General features: G+C 36.7%; 5 protein-coding genes across 6 annotated transcripts in view; 1 reads left to right on the top strand and 4 right to left on the bottom strand.

The window, feature by feature from the left end:
• Positions 1-820: 820 nt before the first annotated feature.
• LOC113510125 (zinc finger protein 26-like) lies at positions 821-9,839 on the bottom strand. Its single transcript, XM_026893547.3, has 4 exons — positions 9,534-9,839; positions 5,983-6,118; positions 5,256-5,354; positions 821-3,664 (listed from the first exon to the last, which is right to left on the bottom strand). Exons 1-4 carry the CDS (start codon positions 9,687-9,689, stop codon positions 2,499-2,501), a joined length of 1,557 nt encoding a protein of 518 aa, XP_026749348.2. The 5' UTR covers positions 9,690-9,839; the 3' UTR covers positions 821-2,498.
• A 596-nt stretch (positions 9,840-10,435) lies between these two features.
• On the bottom strand, positions 10,436-12,492 carry LOC113510096 (uncharacterized). The gene is made up of 3 exons (XM_031910655.2): positions 12,165-12,492; positions 11,463-11,646; positions 10,436-10,821 (listed from the first exon to the last, which is right to left on the bottom strand). Exons 1-3 carry the CDS (start codon positions 12,262-12,264, stop codon positions 10,605-10,607), a joined length of 501 nt encoding a protein of 166 aa, XP_031766515.2. The 5' UTR covers positions 12,265-12,492; the 3' UTR covers positions 10,436-10,604.
• A 423-nt stretch (positions 12,493-12,915) lies between these two features.
• LOC128202104 (uncharacterized) lies at positions 12,916-14,917 on the top strand. Its single transcript, XM_052901204.1, has 3 exons — positions 12,916-13,627; positions 13,979-14,177; positions 14,731-14,917. The coding sequence occupies exons 1-3, from the start codon at positions 13,546-13,548 to the stop codon at positions 14,915-14,917; spliced, it is 468 nt and encodes a 155-aa protein (XP_052757164.1). The 5' UTR covers positions 12,916-13,545.
• Positions 14,918-15,246: 329 nt separating this feature from the next.
• On the bottom strand, positions 15,247-18,615 carry LOC113510160 (oocyte zinc finger protein XlCOF20-like). 2 transcript variants are annotated; one of them, XM_052901252.1, is made up of 2 exons: positions 18,528-18,615; positions 15,247-16,529 (listed from the first exon to the last, which is right to left on the bottom strand). In XM_052901252.1, the coding sequence occupies exon 2, from the start codon at positions 16,492-16,494 to the stop codon at positions 15,454-15,456; it is 1,041 nt and encodes a 346-aa protein (XP_052757212.1). In that variant the 5' UTR covers positions 16,495-16,529; positions 18,528-18,615; the 3' UTR covers positions 15,247-15,453. The 2 variants fall into 2 exon arrangements, with proteins under 2 accessions (XP_052757212.1, XP_052757211.1); XM_052901251.1 differs by lacking the exon at positions 18,528-18,615 and adding an exon at positions 16,612-16,739.
• The window catches only part of LOC113510145 (gastrula zinc finger protein XlCGF26.1-like), a 77,168-nt gene continuing 75,767 nt past the window's right edge, over positions 17,511-18,911 (bottom strand). Inside the window, exon 5 of the mRNA XM_052901250.1 lies at positions 17,511-18,613. Coding sequence (XP_052757210.1) covers positions 17,526-18,613 — 1,088 coding nt within the window. The 3' untranslated portion in view covers positions 17,511-17,525. The remainder of the gene's footprint in view (positions 18,614-18,911) is intronic.

The following is an 18,911-nucleotide window of genomic DNA, read 5'->3' as shown; positions in this document are numbered from 1 at the left end:
AATATACCCTATCAGGTCAACCTCCACGCTGTTCCCCCTGGAAACCATCGTGCTAAATTCCAGATGTGTTCATCACGATGGGCTAACTGATCTGCCTTTTCATTCTCACCTATCATCCCTCACTGGTGCTCCGCCAGCGTATACCGTTAGCGCAGGCGGGGTCACCATTTCATTATCATCCAATAAAAAAAAAAACCCATAGAGGTGCAATTGTATTACGTGTTCGGATAACATATCAAAATAAAATATATATATATATATATATATATATATATATATATATATATATATATATATATATATATATATATATATATTGTTATTGTGTCTACTGTTTGTTGACCTAAATAAAGAGAAAAAAACTAAAAATTTTGATATAAAAACTAAATGACTAAACCGATTTTGATAGAATTTCTATACGACCAATCTGTAAGCGGGGGGAAAGGGATTGTTAGTAATGGAGACTGAGAATCCCATTGCTAGCAATATACCCAACCAGGTTGACCTCCTCGCGGTCCCCCTGGAAACTATCATGGTTAATTCCTGATGAATTCATCATGATGGGCTAACTGGCCTGTTTTCATTCTCATCTATCACCCTTCACTGGTGCTCCGCCAGCGTATCCCGTTAGCGCAGGCGCGGTTACCATACCATTTTCACCCATAAAAAAAGACCAATCTGTAAGCATATCCTTTCAGATAAGATAAAAAAATTCAAATCCGTTTACAACTGATGGAGTTATGAGGTAACTTAAAAAACGAATTGAGAACCTTTCTCTTTTTAAAGTCGATTAAAAAGGGCTAAAAAATTAAAGACTATATAAATGTAAATATTTATATTATGTATAACAATATTAACAATATTTTTTTATTACAATAAAACATTATGTTATAACAAAAGTTTATTCCATCCTTTGCCTTCGTATCTGCCAAAACAGAATGCAGTTCTATGCCTATATATTTTTTATACAAATACCATATATAGTTCCAGGCGGTATGGGCATTTACAGTCGTGAAATGACTAAAAACTGACCATAGGTGACCTTAAAATGACTAATTAATGACGTCACCTATTGACCTCGCTTATAGTGTTAGTTGTGAAAGGTACATTAAACTGTTCTTTTTTTTATACAACTTAGAATGGCAAACAAGCTGACGGCCCACCTGATGGAAAGTGGTAACCGTCGCCTATAGACTGTTTCGCTCATGATACCACGCGTTGCCATTCCTGAGGACTCAGGTGTTATTCGACGAATGGGAATGTCAAAATAACATTTGAAATTGCCATACAAGCCACCCGGTCACGCGATTAATGTATGAGAGGTAAAAAAAATCTTATAAAATTTTGTCTATTCTTTTTGGGGGGACAAATTGTTAAATTTCATTTTAACTGATACTGAATTTGAACTTGAAACTACAATTTCGACTGAAACTGTGTATTAATTACAGACGTCATTTTTTAGTCATTTTACGGTCGTGACCTAAAAATGACCGAATGATGACGTCGTTTAAGAGTTACCAAGTCACTTAGCTTAGATACAGATCCAAATCGAAATAAGCATCTTCATACATAATACAATTCTGATTAATTTTAGAATTTTTGACGTTTTTCGACACATGCATATGTCTTTAGGGAAAAATGTTCAACTTCGTTGGTAGAAAACTCCCATACAACCATTACTATTTCGATTTTACATTTTTTTATTGCACTAACGTAACGAATTAAACAGCTTGCTAGGGGGGGAAGGGATTGTTAGTAATGGGAGGGTTAGTCCCCATCGCTATCAATATGCTTTATCAGGTCGACCTCCACGCGGTTCTCCCTGGAAACCATCGTGACTAATTTATCGTTAAATTCATCACAATGGGCTAACCGATCTGCCTTTTCATTCTCGCCTATCATCCCTCACTGGTGCCCCGCCAGCGTATACCGATAGCGCAGGCGCGGTTACCATTCCATTATCATCCATCAAAAAAAGCTAGCTAACTAGCTAGCTCTAAACGAACTGTTCCAGCCAACCAAATGCTGTGATCACCATCGACTTCCTACCCTCATCGTAATTATATGACTTCAGGTCGACAATGTTTTTAATCACACTTCCCAAGGTTTGGCATTTAGTTTTACGACTGGCCGTTTGCCTGACGTCATCATCGAAGCAGAATCAAAACAACTAGCAAATTCGACTTTTTCTCGTGAATTTTAGAGTATTAATATGGCAGACGATTTGCTTCTTCAAATCCTACTGTCATAAATTGGTGGGGGAAAGGGATTGTTAATAATAGGATGGAATTATCCCATTGTTAGCAATATTACAGGTCGATCTCCACGCGGTTTCCCTTGGAAACCATCGTGGTTAATTACTGCTGAATTCGTCACGATGGGCCAACTGACCTCCATTCATCCTCTCCTATCATCTCTCACTATTTCACTATCATCCTTTAAAAAAACTATCACGACTCCTAATACGTTGTATTAAGGTATATTTTTCAATGACCACACTACGCCGAATGCAGCGGTTGAACGATCCGCTCGTCCAGATCCAGCTTTCTCTCATGCACCTTAAGGTGTCCCTTCAAGGTGCATTTTTGCGTGAACGCCCTCCCGCACACCGGACACACAAACCTCTTATCGTTGTTATGTATCCTCAGGTGCTCGGTCAACGTTTTCTTCCTCTGATATGACTTCTGACAGATGTGACACGTATGTATCCTCTCGCCGTCGTGCTTGATCATATGCATCTTCAATGCATTTTTCGTGTAAAAGGCCAAATCGCATTTGTCGCATTTATGATTCCTCTCGTTCAAATGGTCCCTTCTCACGTGGCTGGACAAGTGTCCCGGGGTGATGTAGCACTGAGAGCACACTTTGCATTTGTACCTCTTCAACTCCTCGTTGTGAACCTCTGCCAGGTGCTTCTGTCTCGCGTAGAACGAAGTCAAGGATATGTTGCACCGTTTACAAGCGTACCGGACACCAGACTTATGCTCCTTCGAGACGTGATTCTCCCTTTTGGTGACTCTGTCGAATACAGCATCGCAGTACCTGCACGGGAAGTTGCCCACTTCGTGCGTCCGCATGTGACCTCGTAATCTTGCTTTAGAAGCGAACGCCTTGCCACAACTTTCACATATATAGTTCGGGTAATGTATATTCATATGTGTATTTAAACTGACATAATTTAAGAAGGTTTTCTCACAAACTGGACAGTCGAGCTGGTCCTTCTCGAGTTTGAACGGCAGCTTATTCCATTTCCTGCCGTATTTCAGTTGGCTACAGTTGTCTATGTGGTGCCTCAGCTCGTCGTAGCTAGCGACATCTGTCGTGCACAGTTTGCAGCGTAGTTTCGTGGCGAATTTGTAGAATCTGGTCCTTTGCGAGTTTGAGAACATCATTTTTTTGAATGCCAAGTGTATATTGTTCTTGTTGTGCCCAGTTACATGCATTTTTATATCTTCCAAGTTTTTCGAACTCTCCGGACATATTGAACATGTGAACGTTGAGTTTTTACGGATTTTGAACGGGAACAGGCCGGCTTCGAGCATCGCTTCTGTGTCTTTAAGGTCGTTCTTTTTCAATAGTTTCATCAGTTTAGGCTTAGCACTCTTTGTTCTGGTTTTCCTCGGCTCGTTGTAGGGTTCCTCTTTTATTTTAAACTCATTGAGAGCTGAAAGAAAAAAAGAATATAAAGTCCCACATCGAGATATTATATATATTATATTATAGGGAAGTTTTATACAAAAATCGTCTGCTTGGGTAACTCTGTCCCACTCGTGTTTCCATCCCCAAATAGCTGCGCTCGCATGGCTGTGTTTCGGTTTGAAGGGTGGATTATGGCAGTGAAATTACAGAGTACTGCGGCATAATACCACAGTCAGGGGGGGAAGAGATTGTTAGTAATGGAGACTGAGAATCCTATTGCTAGCAATATACCCAACCAGGTCGACCTCCTCGCGGTTCTCCCCGGAAACTATCATGATTAATTCCTGATGAATTCATCATGATGGGCTAACTGGCCTGTTTTCATTCTCATCTATCACCCTTCACTGGTGCCCCGCCAGCGTATTCCGTTAGCGCAGGCGGGGTTACCATATCATCTTCACCCATTAAAAAAATACCACAGTCAGGGAATATTAGTAATGCAGACTACCAATCCATTGCTATTTGCTAGCAATATAGGGTATATTGCTAGCAATGGAATTGGTAGCCTAGACAGTCAGGGCGAAGGATGGGCAGCAGCAAGTGGTTAATATAATCTCATCATTTTTTATATATATTGAACATTTTCGAACCCTCTACCTTCCTTATCTATCAAATCTGGGTTAAAATGGGGGGGTAGATGGACAAAATCAGTCTGTAATCCAACTGCACGTCGAGCTTATCAAGTTCCGCTAAGATCACGAATAAATTTCCACCAGTTGCGTATTATTCGATCAGCCGCGATCTCCGCGCAACATATTGACACCTTAAGCCAGGGGTTCCCAAACTTATTTTGTCTACTATCCAATTTGAAAATAAATTCTATTTTATTTCACCAGAGGGAGACTTTGTACAAAAGTCGACTGCTTGGGTACCTCTGTCCCATTCGTGTTTCAACCGTGAAGCTGTTGTGTTTGCATGGCTGTGTTTCGGTTTGAAGGGTGGGATATGGCGTGAATTTACTGGGTACAGTGGCACTTTCAGTTGCAATGCGCACGAGCGCGATGGCGCTCGTCCGCACTCAAAGGGTTAAGCGAATCAACAAAAGTGTTGGACAATTAAGAAAAATAAAACAAGACGTATAAAAGACCTACACGCGGGGACTACGTGAACCAGGTTTGTCCCTTACCCTTCTTATCCATCAGTAAGTAATCTATACTTATAATAAATCTGTAGAGAGGTCAATTCTGTACATGAAATATATTTCCAAAATAACTATCAGCGGGTGATTAGTGATCGATACTGATGCCAAAAATGAAATCAGTAAAATTTTTGTCTCTCCGTCTGCATGTTCGTTATAGAAACAAAAACTACTAGACGGATTTTAACGAAACTTGGTACAATTATTCTTTATACTCCTGGGCAGGTTATAGTATACTTTTCATCACGCTACGATCAATAGGAGCAGAGCAGTGAAGGGAAATGTTGGGAAAACGGGAGAAGATACTGCATTTTTAAGCTTCCGTCGCGTGTGCAGCCTTAATGGCCACTTTTTAAAATGTAAAAAGTCCACCCGTGCGACGCCGGGACGGGCAGCTAGTCAATAATAAAACACTTACTGATATGATCATCTTCATCACCAAAGTCCGTAAAATCAAACTCCTCACTGTGATTAATGGATTCTTCTTTTTTAACACTGCCTAAGGTGCCCTGGTCATCTGTAAAGGTGGTATTTTAGCAATAAATGTAAACCAGAGGGAGACTTTGTACGAGAGTCGATTGCTTAGGCACCTCTGCCCCATTCGTGTTTCAACCGTGAAGCAGTTGTGTTTGCATGGCTGTGTTTCGGTTTGAAGGGTGGGATATGGCTGTGCATATAGAGTACAAAGGTATTTTTTATGCAACTTAGAATGGCAAAGAGCTGAAGGCTCTCCTGGTGAAAAGTGGTAACCGTCGCCTATAGACATGAGCAGTACCATGGACACAACAGAGTATACCGTTTCGCCGTATACCCTCCATGCGTTGCCATTCCTGAGGATTCAAGTGTTATTCCTATTAAAATGTATATATATGTGTATATAAAATTTATAAATAAAATAATAAAAATTTTACAATACAATACAATACACACAGTCAAATATATTTTATTTACATACATACATACATATCTGTCACGCCTGTCTCCCATTAGGGTAGACAGAAACAATGGAACGCCAAATGATTCGATTCAAACAAACCTCTTTCGCTTCTTCAACATTCATCAATCTTTTCATACACGCTCGCCGGCTACGGGTACTGTTTTATTTATTACTAAAGAATTATAAAAATCGTTTAAAAATCATTTACCGTGAAATTTATATGCTGTTTCCAGTGACTTGAGTGATGTTTCCACCTGTTGCCTGAAGAGTAGACAGTCGCACAGCTTGTTGATGCATGAGTCGCAGATGAGACGTTTCGAGTCGCCCAATTGCAATATTGTTATCTATACATATATGAAAAAATAAACCGGTCAAGTGTGATTCGCGCAAGCGTGAGTCGGATTCACGCAACGAGAGCTCCGTACAAAATTATCAAATTAAAAAAAAATTGTGAATTACAAAATTACGGTTTTCGGATTTTTTCCTTTACTTGTGCTTCATGATATTGCTTCTTACCAAATTTCATATTTTTTTACAACACAGGGGGCAAACGAGCATGCGGCTCACCTGATGGTAAGTGACTACCGCCGCCCATGGTCACCCATTTCATGATTCCAGGTCAACGGGAAGTGCCCTATTGATTTGGGGTCCCTTTGGGAATGTCAAAATATGTGATATAAATATGCCGATATCAGACCTGAGCATGTGATATTAATTACAACTTGATACCTCCACACATTCCTAAGAAAAAGGGTATTAACAGACAGACAGACAGACAATGAAATGATCCTGTAAGAGATCCACTTTTTCTTTAGAAGTAAGGAACCCTAAAAAGACGTAAAAGAAACTGTACATAAGTGGTATTTGATGGCTCTTATCTTATATGGGGTCAGCTTAACCACTGCATGTCAACCCATTGGCATCTTCTGTGCCTCCCCCTGCCTTATACATCATTTTATAGATCCTATGTATTATTTATTTATTTATTTCTTATTGCATTCCATAATATAATTAGTAGATAACATTTCAATTATGGACCGTGTTGGGCGCAGCGAGTACGAGAGAGGAGGACGACACTTCTTTCACTTTAGAAATAGTCTAAGGATCCGTTACAATGTTATCCAGCCATTGATATTGTATCACGATAGCTACGTATTTCCTTATTATTATTATTATTCATTATTTAAGTATTGCTGTGTATGTATTCATGTCGTAATTGTTGTTAGTATTATATAGTTATTTAAAATATTCTGTAGTTTATAATTATTTATATTCATATTGTAAAATTAATTAATAAATAGTTTAATAATAAAATTTGAGCAATGTCAGTTTTAGCTATGTCTTAAATCATTATCAATTCATAATGTCATGTACAGTAAGAAGTGAACGATAGCAACACCGGATGTGCCCCAGGATTGGTCCGTCTCGTTACGAAAAGGGAACAAAATCTTGCTGTACGTGTCAACGGATGTGAAAGTCGATTCAAAAAATTTCAAGTGCATCAACGCAACAGCTTTCATGTAAATTTATATTTTTGTAACTATTCGCAATTAAAATCAATTAATTCAAGCTTGTTTATATGAAATTGACCCTTTAATGATCTGTTAAAGACATCAGCACGTACCACATAATTAGTTATTTATTTATAAATTACAAGAATATATTTGAAATATCCTGTCATTTAACTAATATCCTGTTATTTGACTCATATGCATACATGCCAACAAATCACATCATTCACAACATTGTACATCAGGTGTTCCATGGAATCCGATAAATCTTTTATTGATGATAATGGAATAGTAACCCCTCCTGTGCTATCAGTAAATACTGGCGGGGCACCAGTGAAAAATGATAGGTGAGGATGAAAGTAAATAAGTTAGGCCACCATGACAAATTTAACAAGAATGTATCACTATAGTTTTTATAGGAGATTATGTGTAGGTTGGACTAACAATTAATTACCATTTCCCATCAGGTGTACACATTAGTTATAAAAATATGACAGAGGTAAACAAATGTACAAAGGCGAGCTTAACTCTGATAGAGTTCTCTTGCAGCAACACCCTAAGTGGAAAGGAGCATCAATATCAGTAGATACAACAGTGTACAATTTTTATACAAAATTAAATTAGTTTGTTATTCTATGTTGCATAAAATAAATATTTATACATAGCTCCACTATTAAAATATTTTTTTATACAACTTAGAATGGCAAACAAGCTAACGGCCCACCTAATGGAAAGTGGTAACCGTCGCCTATAGACTTGAGCAGTACCATGGACATAATAGAGTATAATGTTTTGCCCATGATACCTCTCCATGCGTTGCCATTCCTGAGGACTCAGGTGTTATTCCTCTGTACCCTGTAAATTCACGCCATATCCCACCCTTCAAATTGAAACACAGCCATGCAAACACAACTGCTTCACGGTAAAAACACGAATAGGATAGAGGTACCCAAGCAATCGACTTTTGTACAAAGTCTCCCTGTGGTAAAATGTTTATAATATTTTTTTTTACTTGTGTGTGACAAAGTAAAACTATTTTAGTTACAATAAATAACTTTTTGAGTTCTTTATAGACATATTTTACTGTACGAGGTCTGTCCGGAAAGTTCGTATAAAAGTGTTCTGGAATGCGAGAAAGAGGAGTGGGGAGGCCAGGTAAGCGCAGGACCCCTTCCTTATGTCCCTAACAATGCTTCAGTTCTGGTCTGACCGCCGTGCGGTGCGAACTGGCTTGTCACGCCATCTGTGAAGTTACCTCTTAACGAAACCCCGTCGGCATGGAGCCCGCTTCCGTTGAAGAGCAGCGCGTCGTAATCAAGTTTCTCTCGAAACTCGGCAAGAATGGCCGTGAAATTTTTGCCGATCTCAGAACAGTTTATGGGGATGATGCTGTGAAGGAACCAACCGTCCACAAGTGGCTAAAAAGATTCAGAGAGGGCCGAGAAAGCATCAAGAATTCGTCCCTCCAGGCCAGACAGTTGATGGAAAATTCTACGTCGATGTGTTCAGACGCCTCAAAGCTCGTGTGGCACGAGTTCGTCCAGAATTGGCGCGAGAGGGGCGTTGGATTCTTCACCACGACAATGCCCCTGCCCACACCTCTCTTGTTGTCCGTGAGTTTTTGAGTAAAAATTCCATTACGGTGACCGAACACCCCCCTATTCGCCGGATTTGGCCCCGTGTGACTTCTTCTTGTTCCCAAAAACCAAATTGGTACTTCGGGGGTGGCATTTGGGGGACATAAATGAGATAAAAAAAGCTACGACGGGGCAGCTGAGAAACCTACAACCAGAGGACTTTCAAGGAGCCTTCTCACAGTGGAAACGGCGTTGGCACAAGTGCATTATGTCACAGGGGGAGTACTTTGAAGGGGATAAAATTGATTTACCTGAATAATTGTAAAATAAAATTTTTAAAAAACTTTTATACGTACTTTCCGGACAAACCTCGTATTGTTAGTATGCAAGATTGTTGTAACTCTTTGTACATTTAACTCAATATCAACAAACAATTTCCAAGAAGATTCTTGTATGAATATTCAGAAACAATTGAAAATGTATTCTATACAATTTACCATAGGCAAAGTTGGTATTTTTATCATAATTATTTAAAACTATAAAAAGACAAAGGCATCTCTTAAATGCCAAAATATTGCGCCAATCCTTATTTTTCGCGTTCCATTTTTAAAATAATTTCAAAATATAAAAATTAATAATTATTAAATTTACAATTTGCATTGTATACTTACATCAATGGAGAAGCATTTTGTTAACATATCAATATAAGATTCCGTATTTTCGTGACGATGTTCGGAGAGCAACATACTTTTTACAGGTCCTTCGGTCAAACACAAATTGCACGTCCCGAACAGGGGAAGCGCCTCAACCAATATCTCTGGATCCATTATTATCTTTCAGTATATATTTTTTTGGATCAACTCAACATTTTTCGAGTAATAAAATGTAATATAAGAAGTTAATAGGTCAAAATCATAATAAATAAACAATCGCAATAACAAACTCCATTCTAATTTCGTCCATTGATAGGAATTTGACAATCGATGATTGACGTTTTCACGCTTAACTGTCAATTACGACCACAGATTTTGACATTTTATTTTTATTCAGACTGGCAATGTTGTTTAAGAATAAATTATACGATCATAGTTCAACTGAAGACTAGGCAGCATGGTCAGATACCTTAGACTGTTCCTTAAGGAACATATTTAGTACGGTATACTAAGTCTATGGGAACAGACCTTATTAAAAAAAACAAGAGATCACAGTTATTTTTCTATTGATGGGGCAATATTTTACTCCCCACTTCTATATCGCTCGTAGGCAATTTTTTATATTTTAAAAATTACTATTTAGTATACAATTATATCATATAGTGTATTGTATGCTTAAGATTAGCTATAGCTGGATTTGCCTACTTTATATTAGAAATAGATGTGCCGTTTTTTCCAGTCAGTAACATCGAGTAAATATTATATAATTATTTTTTTAATTTATTGGGTATCTACACGGATATTTTTTTTTATGTAAAATAATACTTCAGTGAATTTATTTATTTTTATTAATATGACTTATAAATAACATAACAACAATGCAACTAATGAGTAAAATTAATATATTTAAGAAGCTCGTGTAAATTAATTGTATTTAGAATATGTTAGTCGTAACATATTCTTTATCTTTGATTACATAACATATTCCTTAGCATCATTAAATGATACCTATTCGTTATAATAAAGAAAAAAAAAACCCGCTAAAATTCAATTTGAAATAACTCGAATATCTATAGTATTTTTTTCAATTCACCCTTTTCTGTGTTGTTTTTTCTTATTTTTATTATGCATATGCTTCGTTTTTTTTTCAATTTGACCGCGTTTCATTAGTAATTCTTGAGGTATGGGCATTTGTCCGTAAGAATCCACACCTGGCCCACAGTTCATTCTCATTTTGAATTCTGGTATTCGGTGCAGTGATACGGAAGGCATATATTTTGTGGTCCCGTTATGGAAGTGTAGGTCTCTGTATAACATAAATATACTATTGATATAATAAATACGAAAGTTTTTAACGATCTATGGCAGGATGGATGGATGGAGGGGGGAGGGGAGGATTGTTAGTAATGCGAACTACCAGTCAAATTGCTACGGGGTTACTATTCCATTATCGTCCATTAAAAAAAATCCGCCTGCGCTAACGGTATACGGGCACCAGTGACGGTTCCCGTCGTGATGAACATACCTGGAATTCAACACGATGGTTTCCAGGGGAGACCACATGGAAGTCGACCTGATGGGCTATATTGCTAGCGATGGAACTGGTAGTCCGCATTCGCATTACTAACAATCCTTGCGAAGGCGGAGTTTCATTATCATTCATTAAAAAAAAACTGTATAGACGTATTATATAACTTATATCTATTACTAATAGTATTGGGGGGGGGGGGGAGGAGAAATGGAATATATATATTATTCAAGAGAGTACAGGACTCCAAAATCTATACAAGACCACGCCGCTATTGCTTACGGCACTTACCCGGCGACACCTTTGGAGTTGAAACCGGCGCAAACTCAGAGGCTCCTAACCTAATCTAACCTCATCTCAAACTCTCACCAAGAGGATCAGAAAACCAGTTGTCATCGTACTAACCACCTCAAGCTCACCTGATGTCGGGAAACTGGAAAGGCGCATAGGTCCTCTCTTCTATATGTCGCTTGTACTGCTCCCAGCGGCAGGCCAGAAATTTATTGCGGTTCAAGGAATAATGTCGTATGTATACTTGCTCGAACACGCTTTTCGCAAATGTCGGTAATGTACGATAATTGTTACCGATCTCTTTTAATATAGCTGTTAAATAATAGTTATGTGCATTTATTTAAATAACTTTATTGACCCAAACTTTTTTCTTTTCCGTAGATACACGAAGAAGTGAACTAAATACTCCCCTTTTATATTATATTTATTTTCCTTTATAGGGAAAACTTACCTTTTTTATTTTTCCAAAGGGAATGTATTATGTAATTTTAACATCAACTTTGCGTTTCGGTTGGCTCCGAAATTTCCGAAAACATTTCATGGTAGGTTCTTAGATATGATATGAAATGAGTGATGATTATTCCCGCCATTAATATCCAGAGGAACTCAATATATAGATACGGGAATAGTATTCGTCTTACCCATGTTTAAATGGGACAGAGATACTCAAATAGACAATTTTTGTATAAAGCATCCCTCTGCAAAAAAAATAGTATTGCCGTCTCAGGCCTCTGACGGCTTAGACCGTCACTAACTGGAATTTATTTCAACAATAACCCCACGCGTGGGAATTACAATTGTACATTTAATATATTAAAAAAATACTGTACCTTCATCAATACTATACTCAGGTTGAACTCTCTTTATATGAGCACATTCAACATAGAACATATTGTTTTTATCAGCTGACATCCTAATGTTTTGTACCATTGATAATAATTTGAAAAAAAAAATTGGATAAATTTAACTTCGGAAATACCTAAAACTTGACAAGCAAATTGTAGGATATTAAAAAAATATTTATGTTCAAACAAACCTCCGTCGAATTTAGTGACAACCGCATAACAAAGATAAAAGACGTGTGTACTTTTATTAATCTATGAATAAAAAGTAGTATATATCTTTCTCAAAATACACAATGTAAATCTTAGATTATAAAGTACGTAGTACGGTATTCTATGTCTATGATATAAATAGTATTTTACTTTTGTCAATGGCAATCGGTCGTTATTTTTACGACTATTTCTGCCAGCGTCAAGTATTTTAATTGATGTATGTAGTTTTGCGGGAAACTAATATTATTATTTTATATTTAAATATTTTATTACGTACGACGTTATACAGAGAATATTTTAGTGACAAGACAAAAGTATTTATTTTTCTAATTAATTGAGTAGATCTATGGCCATGTACAACTTCTTGTTACATTAATTTTAGTTTTCTTCCGAACACCGTCAAGTTTAATCGTTAACAAGATTCCCGCCTTTTTCGATCACCATATTATACATTCAGCGATCACCATTAAGTAGTAATTTATCTGAGTTACAAATATTGTTTTGAGATAGTGACACTACCTATAAAAAACAAAAAAATGATAGATGTTATCACCACAGATTATATAATACTATATGTACTAGTTATCACCATTACTAATACAGTGTTTATGTTAAGAATGGGCAAGAGACACAATTATTCACTATCTTTGATACGAACAAAGTGCAATAGAATGACATTATTTTGTATTGGTTTTTGATTATCAAAATAAATAAAAATAACCCTTTGACCAAAAGGATAAGTAAGAAAAAAAATCTTAACCACATTTTCTTCAGTTGTCCTCCTTTCTCAGTACCATACACGTATATTTTATATTTTGTGCTCAGTACAAAGAATTGAACTATGAAAAGCTATCTCCAATTCCAAAACAGAACTCCATTGATACATTATAGAAGTATTAAAAATGTTAATAATTATTTGTTTATCTATATTTCCATCAAGAACACAATTTATTACCTAATTCTGAAATACATAAAAAGAAAAATTCTACTTACATCAAACTAGACTGTATGGGCTTCGTTTTGCCTATCATGCAAAAGAGTAAAAAAGAAAAAAGAAAAATAAAATTGACGTAATTAATTTTTGAAATAGATTTTCCTTGTTAATTTTTGGAAGTGATTTATTTTTTAATATTTTATTTTAATAATAATATTTTCTATGGCTAGCTCTAAAGCTAAAGACAAATATGCTGTATATAGAAATTTTGAAAAAGGAAAGCCTGATTTTAAATTAAATGAAGGTGAGTTCCTTTTTATAATACAGAGGGCAAAGGAACCAGCGGCTCACCTGATGCTAAGTGATTACCGCTGCTCATGATCACGTGCAAAACCAGAGGCATTGCAGATGTGCTGCCGGTCTTTTAAAAAGGAATATGCTCTTAATAGTAGTAAGTAGTTGAATAGTAATCCCACCTGCACTATTTTTTTTAATGGATGATAATGGAATGGTAACCTCGCCCGTGCTAACGGTATACGCTGGCCGCACCAGTGACGGATGATAGGAAGGAGCTATGAAAATTTCCAAGGAGCACCGTGACCGTTAAAGCCAGTCCTGTCTGGTATACTAGAAAAAAATCTTACTCATCTTCCAGAACTAAGAAATTCCATTGCCAGAGACTACAGAGTTCTCCCTTTGCTAGAGAAGAAGTTATACGATCACGCTTTACAGAAATATTACTCGTTGGAGTGTAACGAAGTACTCTCATGTCGCTGGAAACACTACGCTGATAACAGACAGGGAGGTCGGCGTACCCCATTTAATTTCCCTAAAGTTGAGTATGTATTTTCCATAAATTAATAAATATGACTGCCAGCACAGGGCCGAATTAACCATATCGGGACTCCTCAGAGTCTCGGACGACTTCAAGCGGGTTCCCCGCGGCTCCGGTAATAGGTGGACGAGGAACACCGGGGGGTTTTAGCCGGTAAGAGTCCGGCAGTACCCACATATCTCCTCTGAGCTATGTGAGTCTGCATGAAGCATTGCCCCTCGACAAAAAAAAGGCAATACTCTTTCCGCTTACAAAACAAAAAATAGATTTTTTTTGTAATATTCACGTGTATTTTTATAAATTGAATTTTTTTCACATTTTTCGCTTCAGAATCTTCGGAGGTAACTTCGTAATCTGTTGAATTAGTATCTATACCGTTTGTATCTTCTGCATATGTGATATGGCATTGTATTAAAATATTATGCTTGTATACCATAACACCACTATTTGATTGCACCTGATCCTCATCGCGCGGTCTTTGCTGGCATACCGACCCCAAAGAAAGTTTCTCAGATTTCAGATCATAGTCCGATTCTGATTGTTCGGCACACATGTTATTTTCTTCATTTCAGAGATTTCCACTTCTACAATTATGTGAATCGTTACATGCCTTTACAGTCGGTGAGCAATCGCGCGCATTACCGACTGCATCTATTTCCAGGGCCCGGTGTCGACGCACTCGGTCAAAAACCCATTCCCAACGACTTACAGTTGAGGAAAACAGCAGGAAGACAAAAGAAGGAAAAAAAAGGAAGCTAATTCGAAACCAACAAATTAAAAAATAAATATATTTTCATCTGTATACACTAAATTCTATGACTAAAAACCCCAGACAACCTAGTGCTGATATATATGGCTATATAATGGCGTACTTGGCTACTTTTAGGTAACCAAGTTAAATAGCTCATCCTGATCGTTCTATTTATAAAACACTAGTTTTATTCATTAGTAACAATAGTATAAAATTTTAATTTATAATTATTAAAAAAACCTATTCTAAATTCCTATAAGTTCCTTTATTTCCGTCCAGCTTCCCGCCATTCTGTATATTGTACAAACTACTAATTAATTGTCAAATTAAAAAAAAAAACAGTTCACAGAATGTAATATTTATAGTAGTTGTCTTACTGCCAAAGTGTTAACAAATAAAAAAAATTATGAAAATAGAAAATACCGCGAAGCGATATATATAGACTCAAGGCCAAAGTTTTTTTATTTATTTACACATGACTATAATTTCTTTATTAATGGCGAGCGGTGTGTTAATAGAAGGTAGGAGTAAAATTATAACGGTATTATTTGGCATGTAATTCGGCCATGTGCTTCCTATATTTAATTTTACCAGAAAACCCAATCCAGCATTCAGAACACGCGAACTTCCAATTTGGATTGTGTACTCTCATGTGATCTTTTAAACTCTTTTCATATCTGTAGGTTTTAGTGCACAGGGAGCACGCAAAGTTACGTTCCTCCGTATGCATTGCCATGTGACGATTTAAATGGTTTCGTTCAGAAAATGGCTTTTTGCATATTTCACAAGAAATGCTCAATGTATGATACTTTATCCGATGGAACGCCAAAGATTTTTGAGATTTATAATTAGCGCCGCAAGATTCGCATTTGAACTCGATTTTCATGCCGTGCGCTTCGCTCAAATGTCTCACTTTTTCATAATGATGCACAAATCTTTCCGAACAGTGTTGGCACTTTGACGGTTTTACTTTTTTAGGACTGTGCACTTTTTCTCTATGGTATTTCAGTTTTGTAACGCTTGAAAATGTGACTTTACATTTCTCACATGGATATTGATCGTTTCCATGTATCTCTCTGTGAAGTAACAGCCTTTTGTGGGATACAAAACCTTTACCGCATAGTTCACAGATAGCGTTATTGTAATGAACATTTATATGTTTATTTAAAAGAAAGAAACTATTAAACTTATCCGTACACAAGTGACAGGAGAACATTCCATCTTTTGTTTTTAAACTGTACGCTATCATTCCGTTTCCTGAGGTGGAAAATACTTTTCCGTGTTCATCTGTCAAATGTATTCGAATGTCGTTCAAATCTGAAAATGGAACGTTGCATAGCCGGCACTTCAGTTCGGAAATGTCAACTTTGAGCGTTCTTTTTCCTTTTTTTAAATGTGTCCTCATGATTTCCGATCGTTCTGGAGTAATATGGTTATCAGAGTGCTGAAGTAATGTATTTAATTCTGGATATTCTTCATCGCAGTAGAAGCATTTGAATCGGAGAGGGAAGGAGAGGTATGTGAACGGCCGGACCGTGGTATATTGTATGAAGTTGGCAGCATTTTCGCGTTCTGGCAACGTCATCGCCCATATGCTTGTGGCTGGACGTAAACTGGTACCTGAAAAACAATATAATTGTACATATTGATGTTAAATATAAAATATATGGGTTTCTATAAATTTTTAAATCAATATACTAACCTTTTTACAAGCATTCCAATTAAATAAGCTTAGATAATAAAAGAAAAGCTTGTAACGTTGATATTTTGTAATATCAGTTATACGAGTATTTAGAATCATTTATATATGACATATAAGCAAAAGGATCTTGAGATGGAGTTTCTAGAAATCGGATCATTTCTAAAAACTTTCCGAACATTGCAGTATGCTACATTCGTCAACTGCTAGAGAAATCCGTGTTCATTTAATACTAGTACGTTTTTTTTATAAAACTGGACTTATCAAATCCCGAATTGGCCATATTCATCGTTCTTATTAGAAAGCCAGTTCCGATAAGTAACTCCTTTATTATATTAAATTTATTGGATCAGTGTTAAGGTGACTATCCTCAAATATTTACCGTTTGTTGTTAATGATCTGCTTTTCTGGATTTCCTAATACTTTTAAAGACATAGTATTAGGCGTAATTAAGGGCGATTCGGGTGGATCGAATCCACCCTAGAATTGTCTATCTCAATCCCATCTCAGTATCCGAGCGGAGTTTTCAGCGATGCCGAAAGAGATGTCTGAGGATATATAAAGGTATACGCCTTTTTAAGAGAACTTCTTTAGAAAATAATCTTATAATACTCTAAAGCGCATAGCAAAAGTTATGAGTCTTCTCAGGTAACAGGTAGTAACAATTCTAAATTGCCGTGTAGTCCCCCATAGAATAGACCACTCCTTTCTTTCCGTGGGTGTCGTAAGAAACGACCAAGAGCACTTAATGATCCTGGGTTGGGCTGCAGCATCAAAAGCTAACTGCGATAGCCAAGTATTCGCCTGCCAAGCGTTGCAACTACTGGCAAAACCCTCCAATAAGAGAAGGCCTATGTTCAGCAGTGTGCAGTTAACGGTTGATAAGATGATGATGATGAACAATTCTAAATCGCATATTATTCTAAAACATCCCGAAATGAATGCCACTGTCTATTGTGTTTAACAAATTCACTTTTATTATGAAACCCGGAACCGCATTCTGAGCATACGAACTTAAAGACCGAATTATGTATCCTCATATGTTTTCTGAGAGTTATTTTGTGCATATAAGCATTTTTGCATATTGGGCATATGAAATTTCTTTCGCCAGTGTGACCACGCATGTGCTGTTTCAATTTGGATTCTATGCCAAAACATTTAAGACATAAATCGCATTTGTATTTCTCCGTGTGAAATCTGGTAGTATGTTCAGTTAATGCACGCCTTGTACTGAAAATCGCTTTGCATATATGGCATTGGAAGGTTTTAGAAATGCCATGGGCTTCTTTCAAATGTACCATCTTGCTGTAATGTTCCTTAAACGTCTGCGAGCATTCTGGACATTTTTTTGGCTTGACTCTATCTTTGCCTTTGTGGATTATCTCTGTATGATACTTAAGTTGGCTTTTCTTGAAAAATATCTTCTCGCACATTTTGCAAGAAAATCTCTTCGTTAGATGAGTCTCCTTATGTTTCATTAATAGATGTTGGTTCAGGAAACCGGCGCCACAGTTTTCGCATACCACCTTCCCGACATGACAGTTCATATGACAGTTTAAGAGCGCGAAATTGTGGAACTCTTTACCACATATGTGACAGATCAACATTCCATTTTTAATTTCCATATCGTACTCCGTCATACCGTTACTGGCTGGACAGAATTCTTTCCCGTGTTCACAGATTAAATGATCCCGTATCGAATCTAAATTTGAATAATTCTTCAGACATAACCGACATTTTAAATTTGAAATGTCGACTTGTAACGTTCTTTTGCCTTTTGGTACGTATTTTTCTAGAATTTCGTCTGCGTCGTCTACTGTATGACTGGATGTATGGTCTAGCAAATGTGGTATTTCTGAATAATACGCCATACAGTAGAAGCATTTAAAACTTGATCCCATGAATGTGAAAGGTCGTACCGTTGTGTTTAGAATGAATGCAGCGGCGTTCTTTCTCTCGGCCACAGTCATTTGCCAAATGCTCGTTTCCGATATGGTTCTATCGCCTGTGAAAAAAAAATATAACGTTCAGAACACTATGTGAGAAGGAATCTTCTAATATAAGCTTCTAAAATTTTGCTAGAGTCTAAAGTATCATTTCTAATCTCAAATATTAAAATTTTAGATTGATAGTTTAGGTAAAATTTATGTAATCGACTTCCATGATTTAAAATTTAAATTCATTCCAATTCAAAATTATTATGAACTTTACTTTTGAAAGTTTTATAATTACACATTATATTTTAATGTAATAATAGTAATAATATTCTCTGATTAGGTGCAATTTACATGTTCGTCAAATTT

This window comes from Galleria mellonella, unplaced genomic scaffold (assembly GCF_026898425.1).
Source record: "Galleria mellonella isolate WM207_F2 unplaced genomic scaffold, CSIRO_AGI_GalMel_v1 utg778, whole genome shotgun sequence".
NCBI classification, from domain to species: Eukaryota; Metazoa; Arthropoda; class Insecta; order Lepidoptera; family Pyralidae; genus Galleria; species Galleria mellonella.
Note: the sequence above shows the minus strand (reverse complement) of the source record. Positions and strands in the feature narration are given on the sequence as shown.

Coding starts and splice junctions, on each gene's coding strand:
- LOC113510096 (XM_031910655.2), bottom strand. CDS start 12,264: ATGGTACAAAACATTAGGATGTCAGCTGATAAAAACAATATGTTCTAT. Junction 11,647..12,164: donor TGAGTATAGTATTGATGAAG/GTACAGTATTTT, acceptor ATTATTTAACAG/CTATATTAAAAGAGATCGGT. Junction 10,822..11,462: donor TTCCAGTTTCCCGACATCAG/GTGAGCTTGAGG, acceptor TATGTTATACAG/AGACCTACACTTCCATAACG.
- LOC113510160 (XM_052901252.1), bottom strand. CDS start 16,494: ATGACGTTGCCAGAACGCGAAAATGCTGCCAACTTCATACAATATACC.
- LOC128202104 (XM_052901204.1), top strand. CDS start 13,546: ATGGCTAGCTCTAAAGCTAAAGACAAATATGCTGTATATAGAAATTTT. Junction 13,628..13,978: donor TGATTTTAAATTAAATGAAG/GTGAGTTCCTTT, acceptor CTCATCTTCCAG/AACTAAGAAATTCCATTGCC. Junction 14,178..14,730: donor GTTGAGTATGTATTTTCCAT/AAATTAATAAAT, acceptor TCTTCATTTCAG/AGATTTCCACTTCTACAATT.
- LOC113510125 (XM_026893547.3), bottom strand. CDS start 9,689: ATGGATCCAGAGATATTGGTTGAGGCGCTTCCCCTGTTCGGGACGTGC. Junction 6,119..9,533: donor CAAAATGCTTCTCCATTGAT/GTAAGTATACAA, acceptor ATATATGTATAG/ATAACAATATTGCAATTGGG. Junction 5,355..5,982: donor AACAGCATATAAATTTCACG/GTAAATGATTTT, acceptor CCACCTTTACAG/ATGACCAGGGCACCTTAGGC.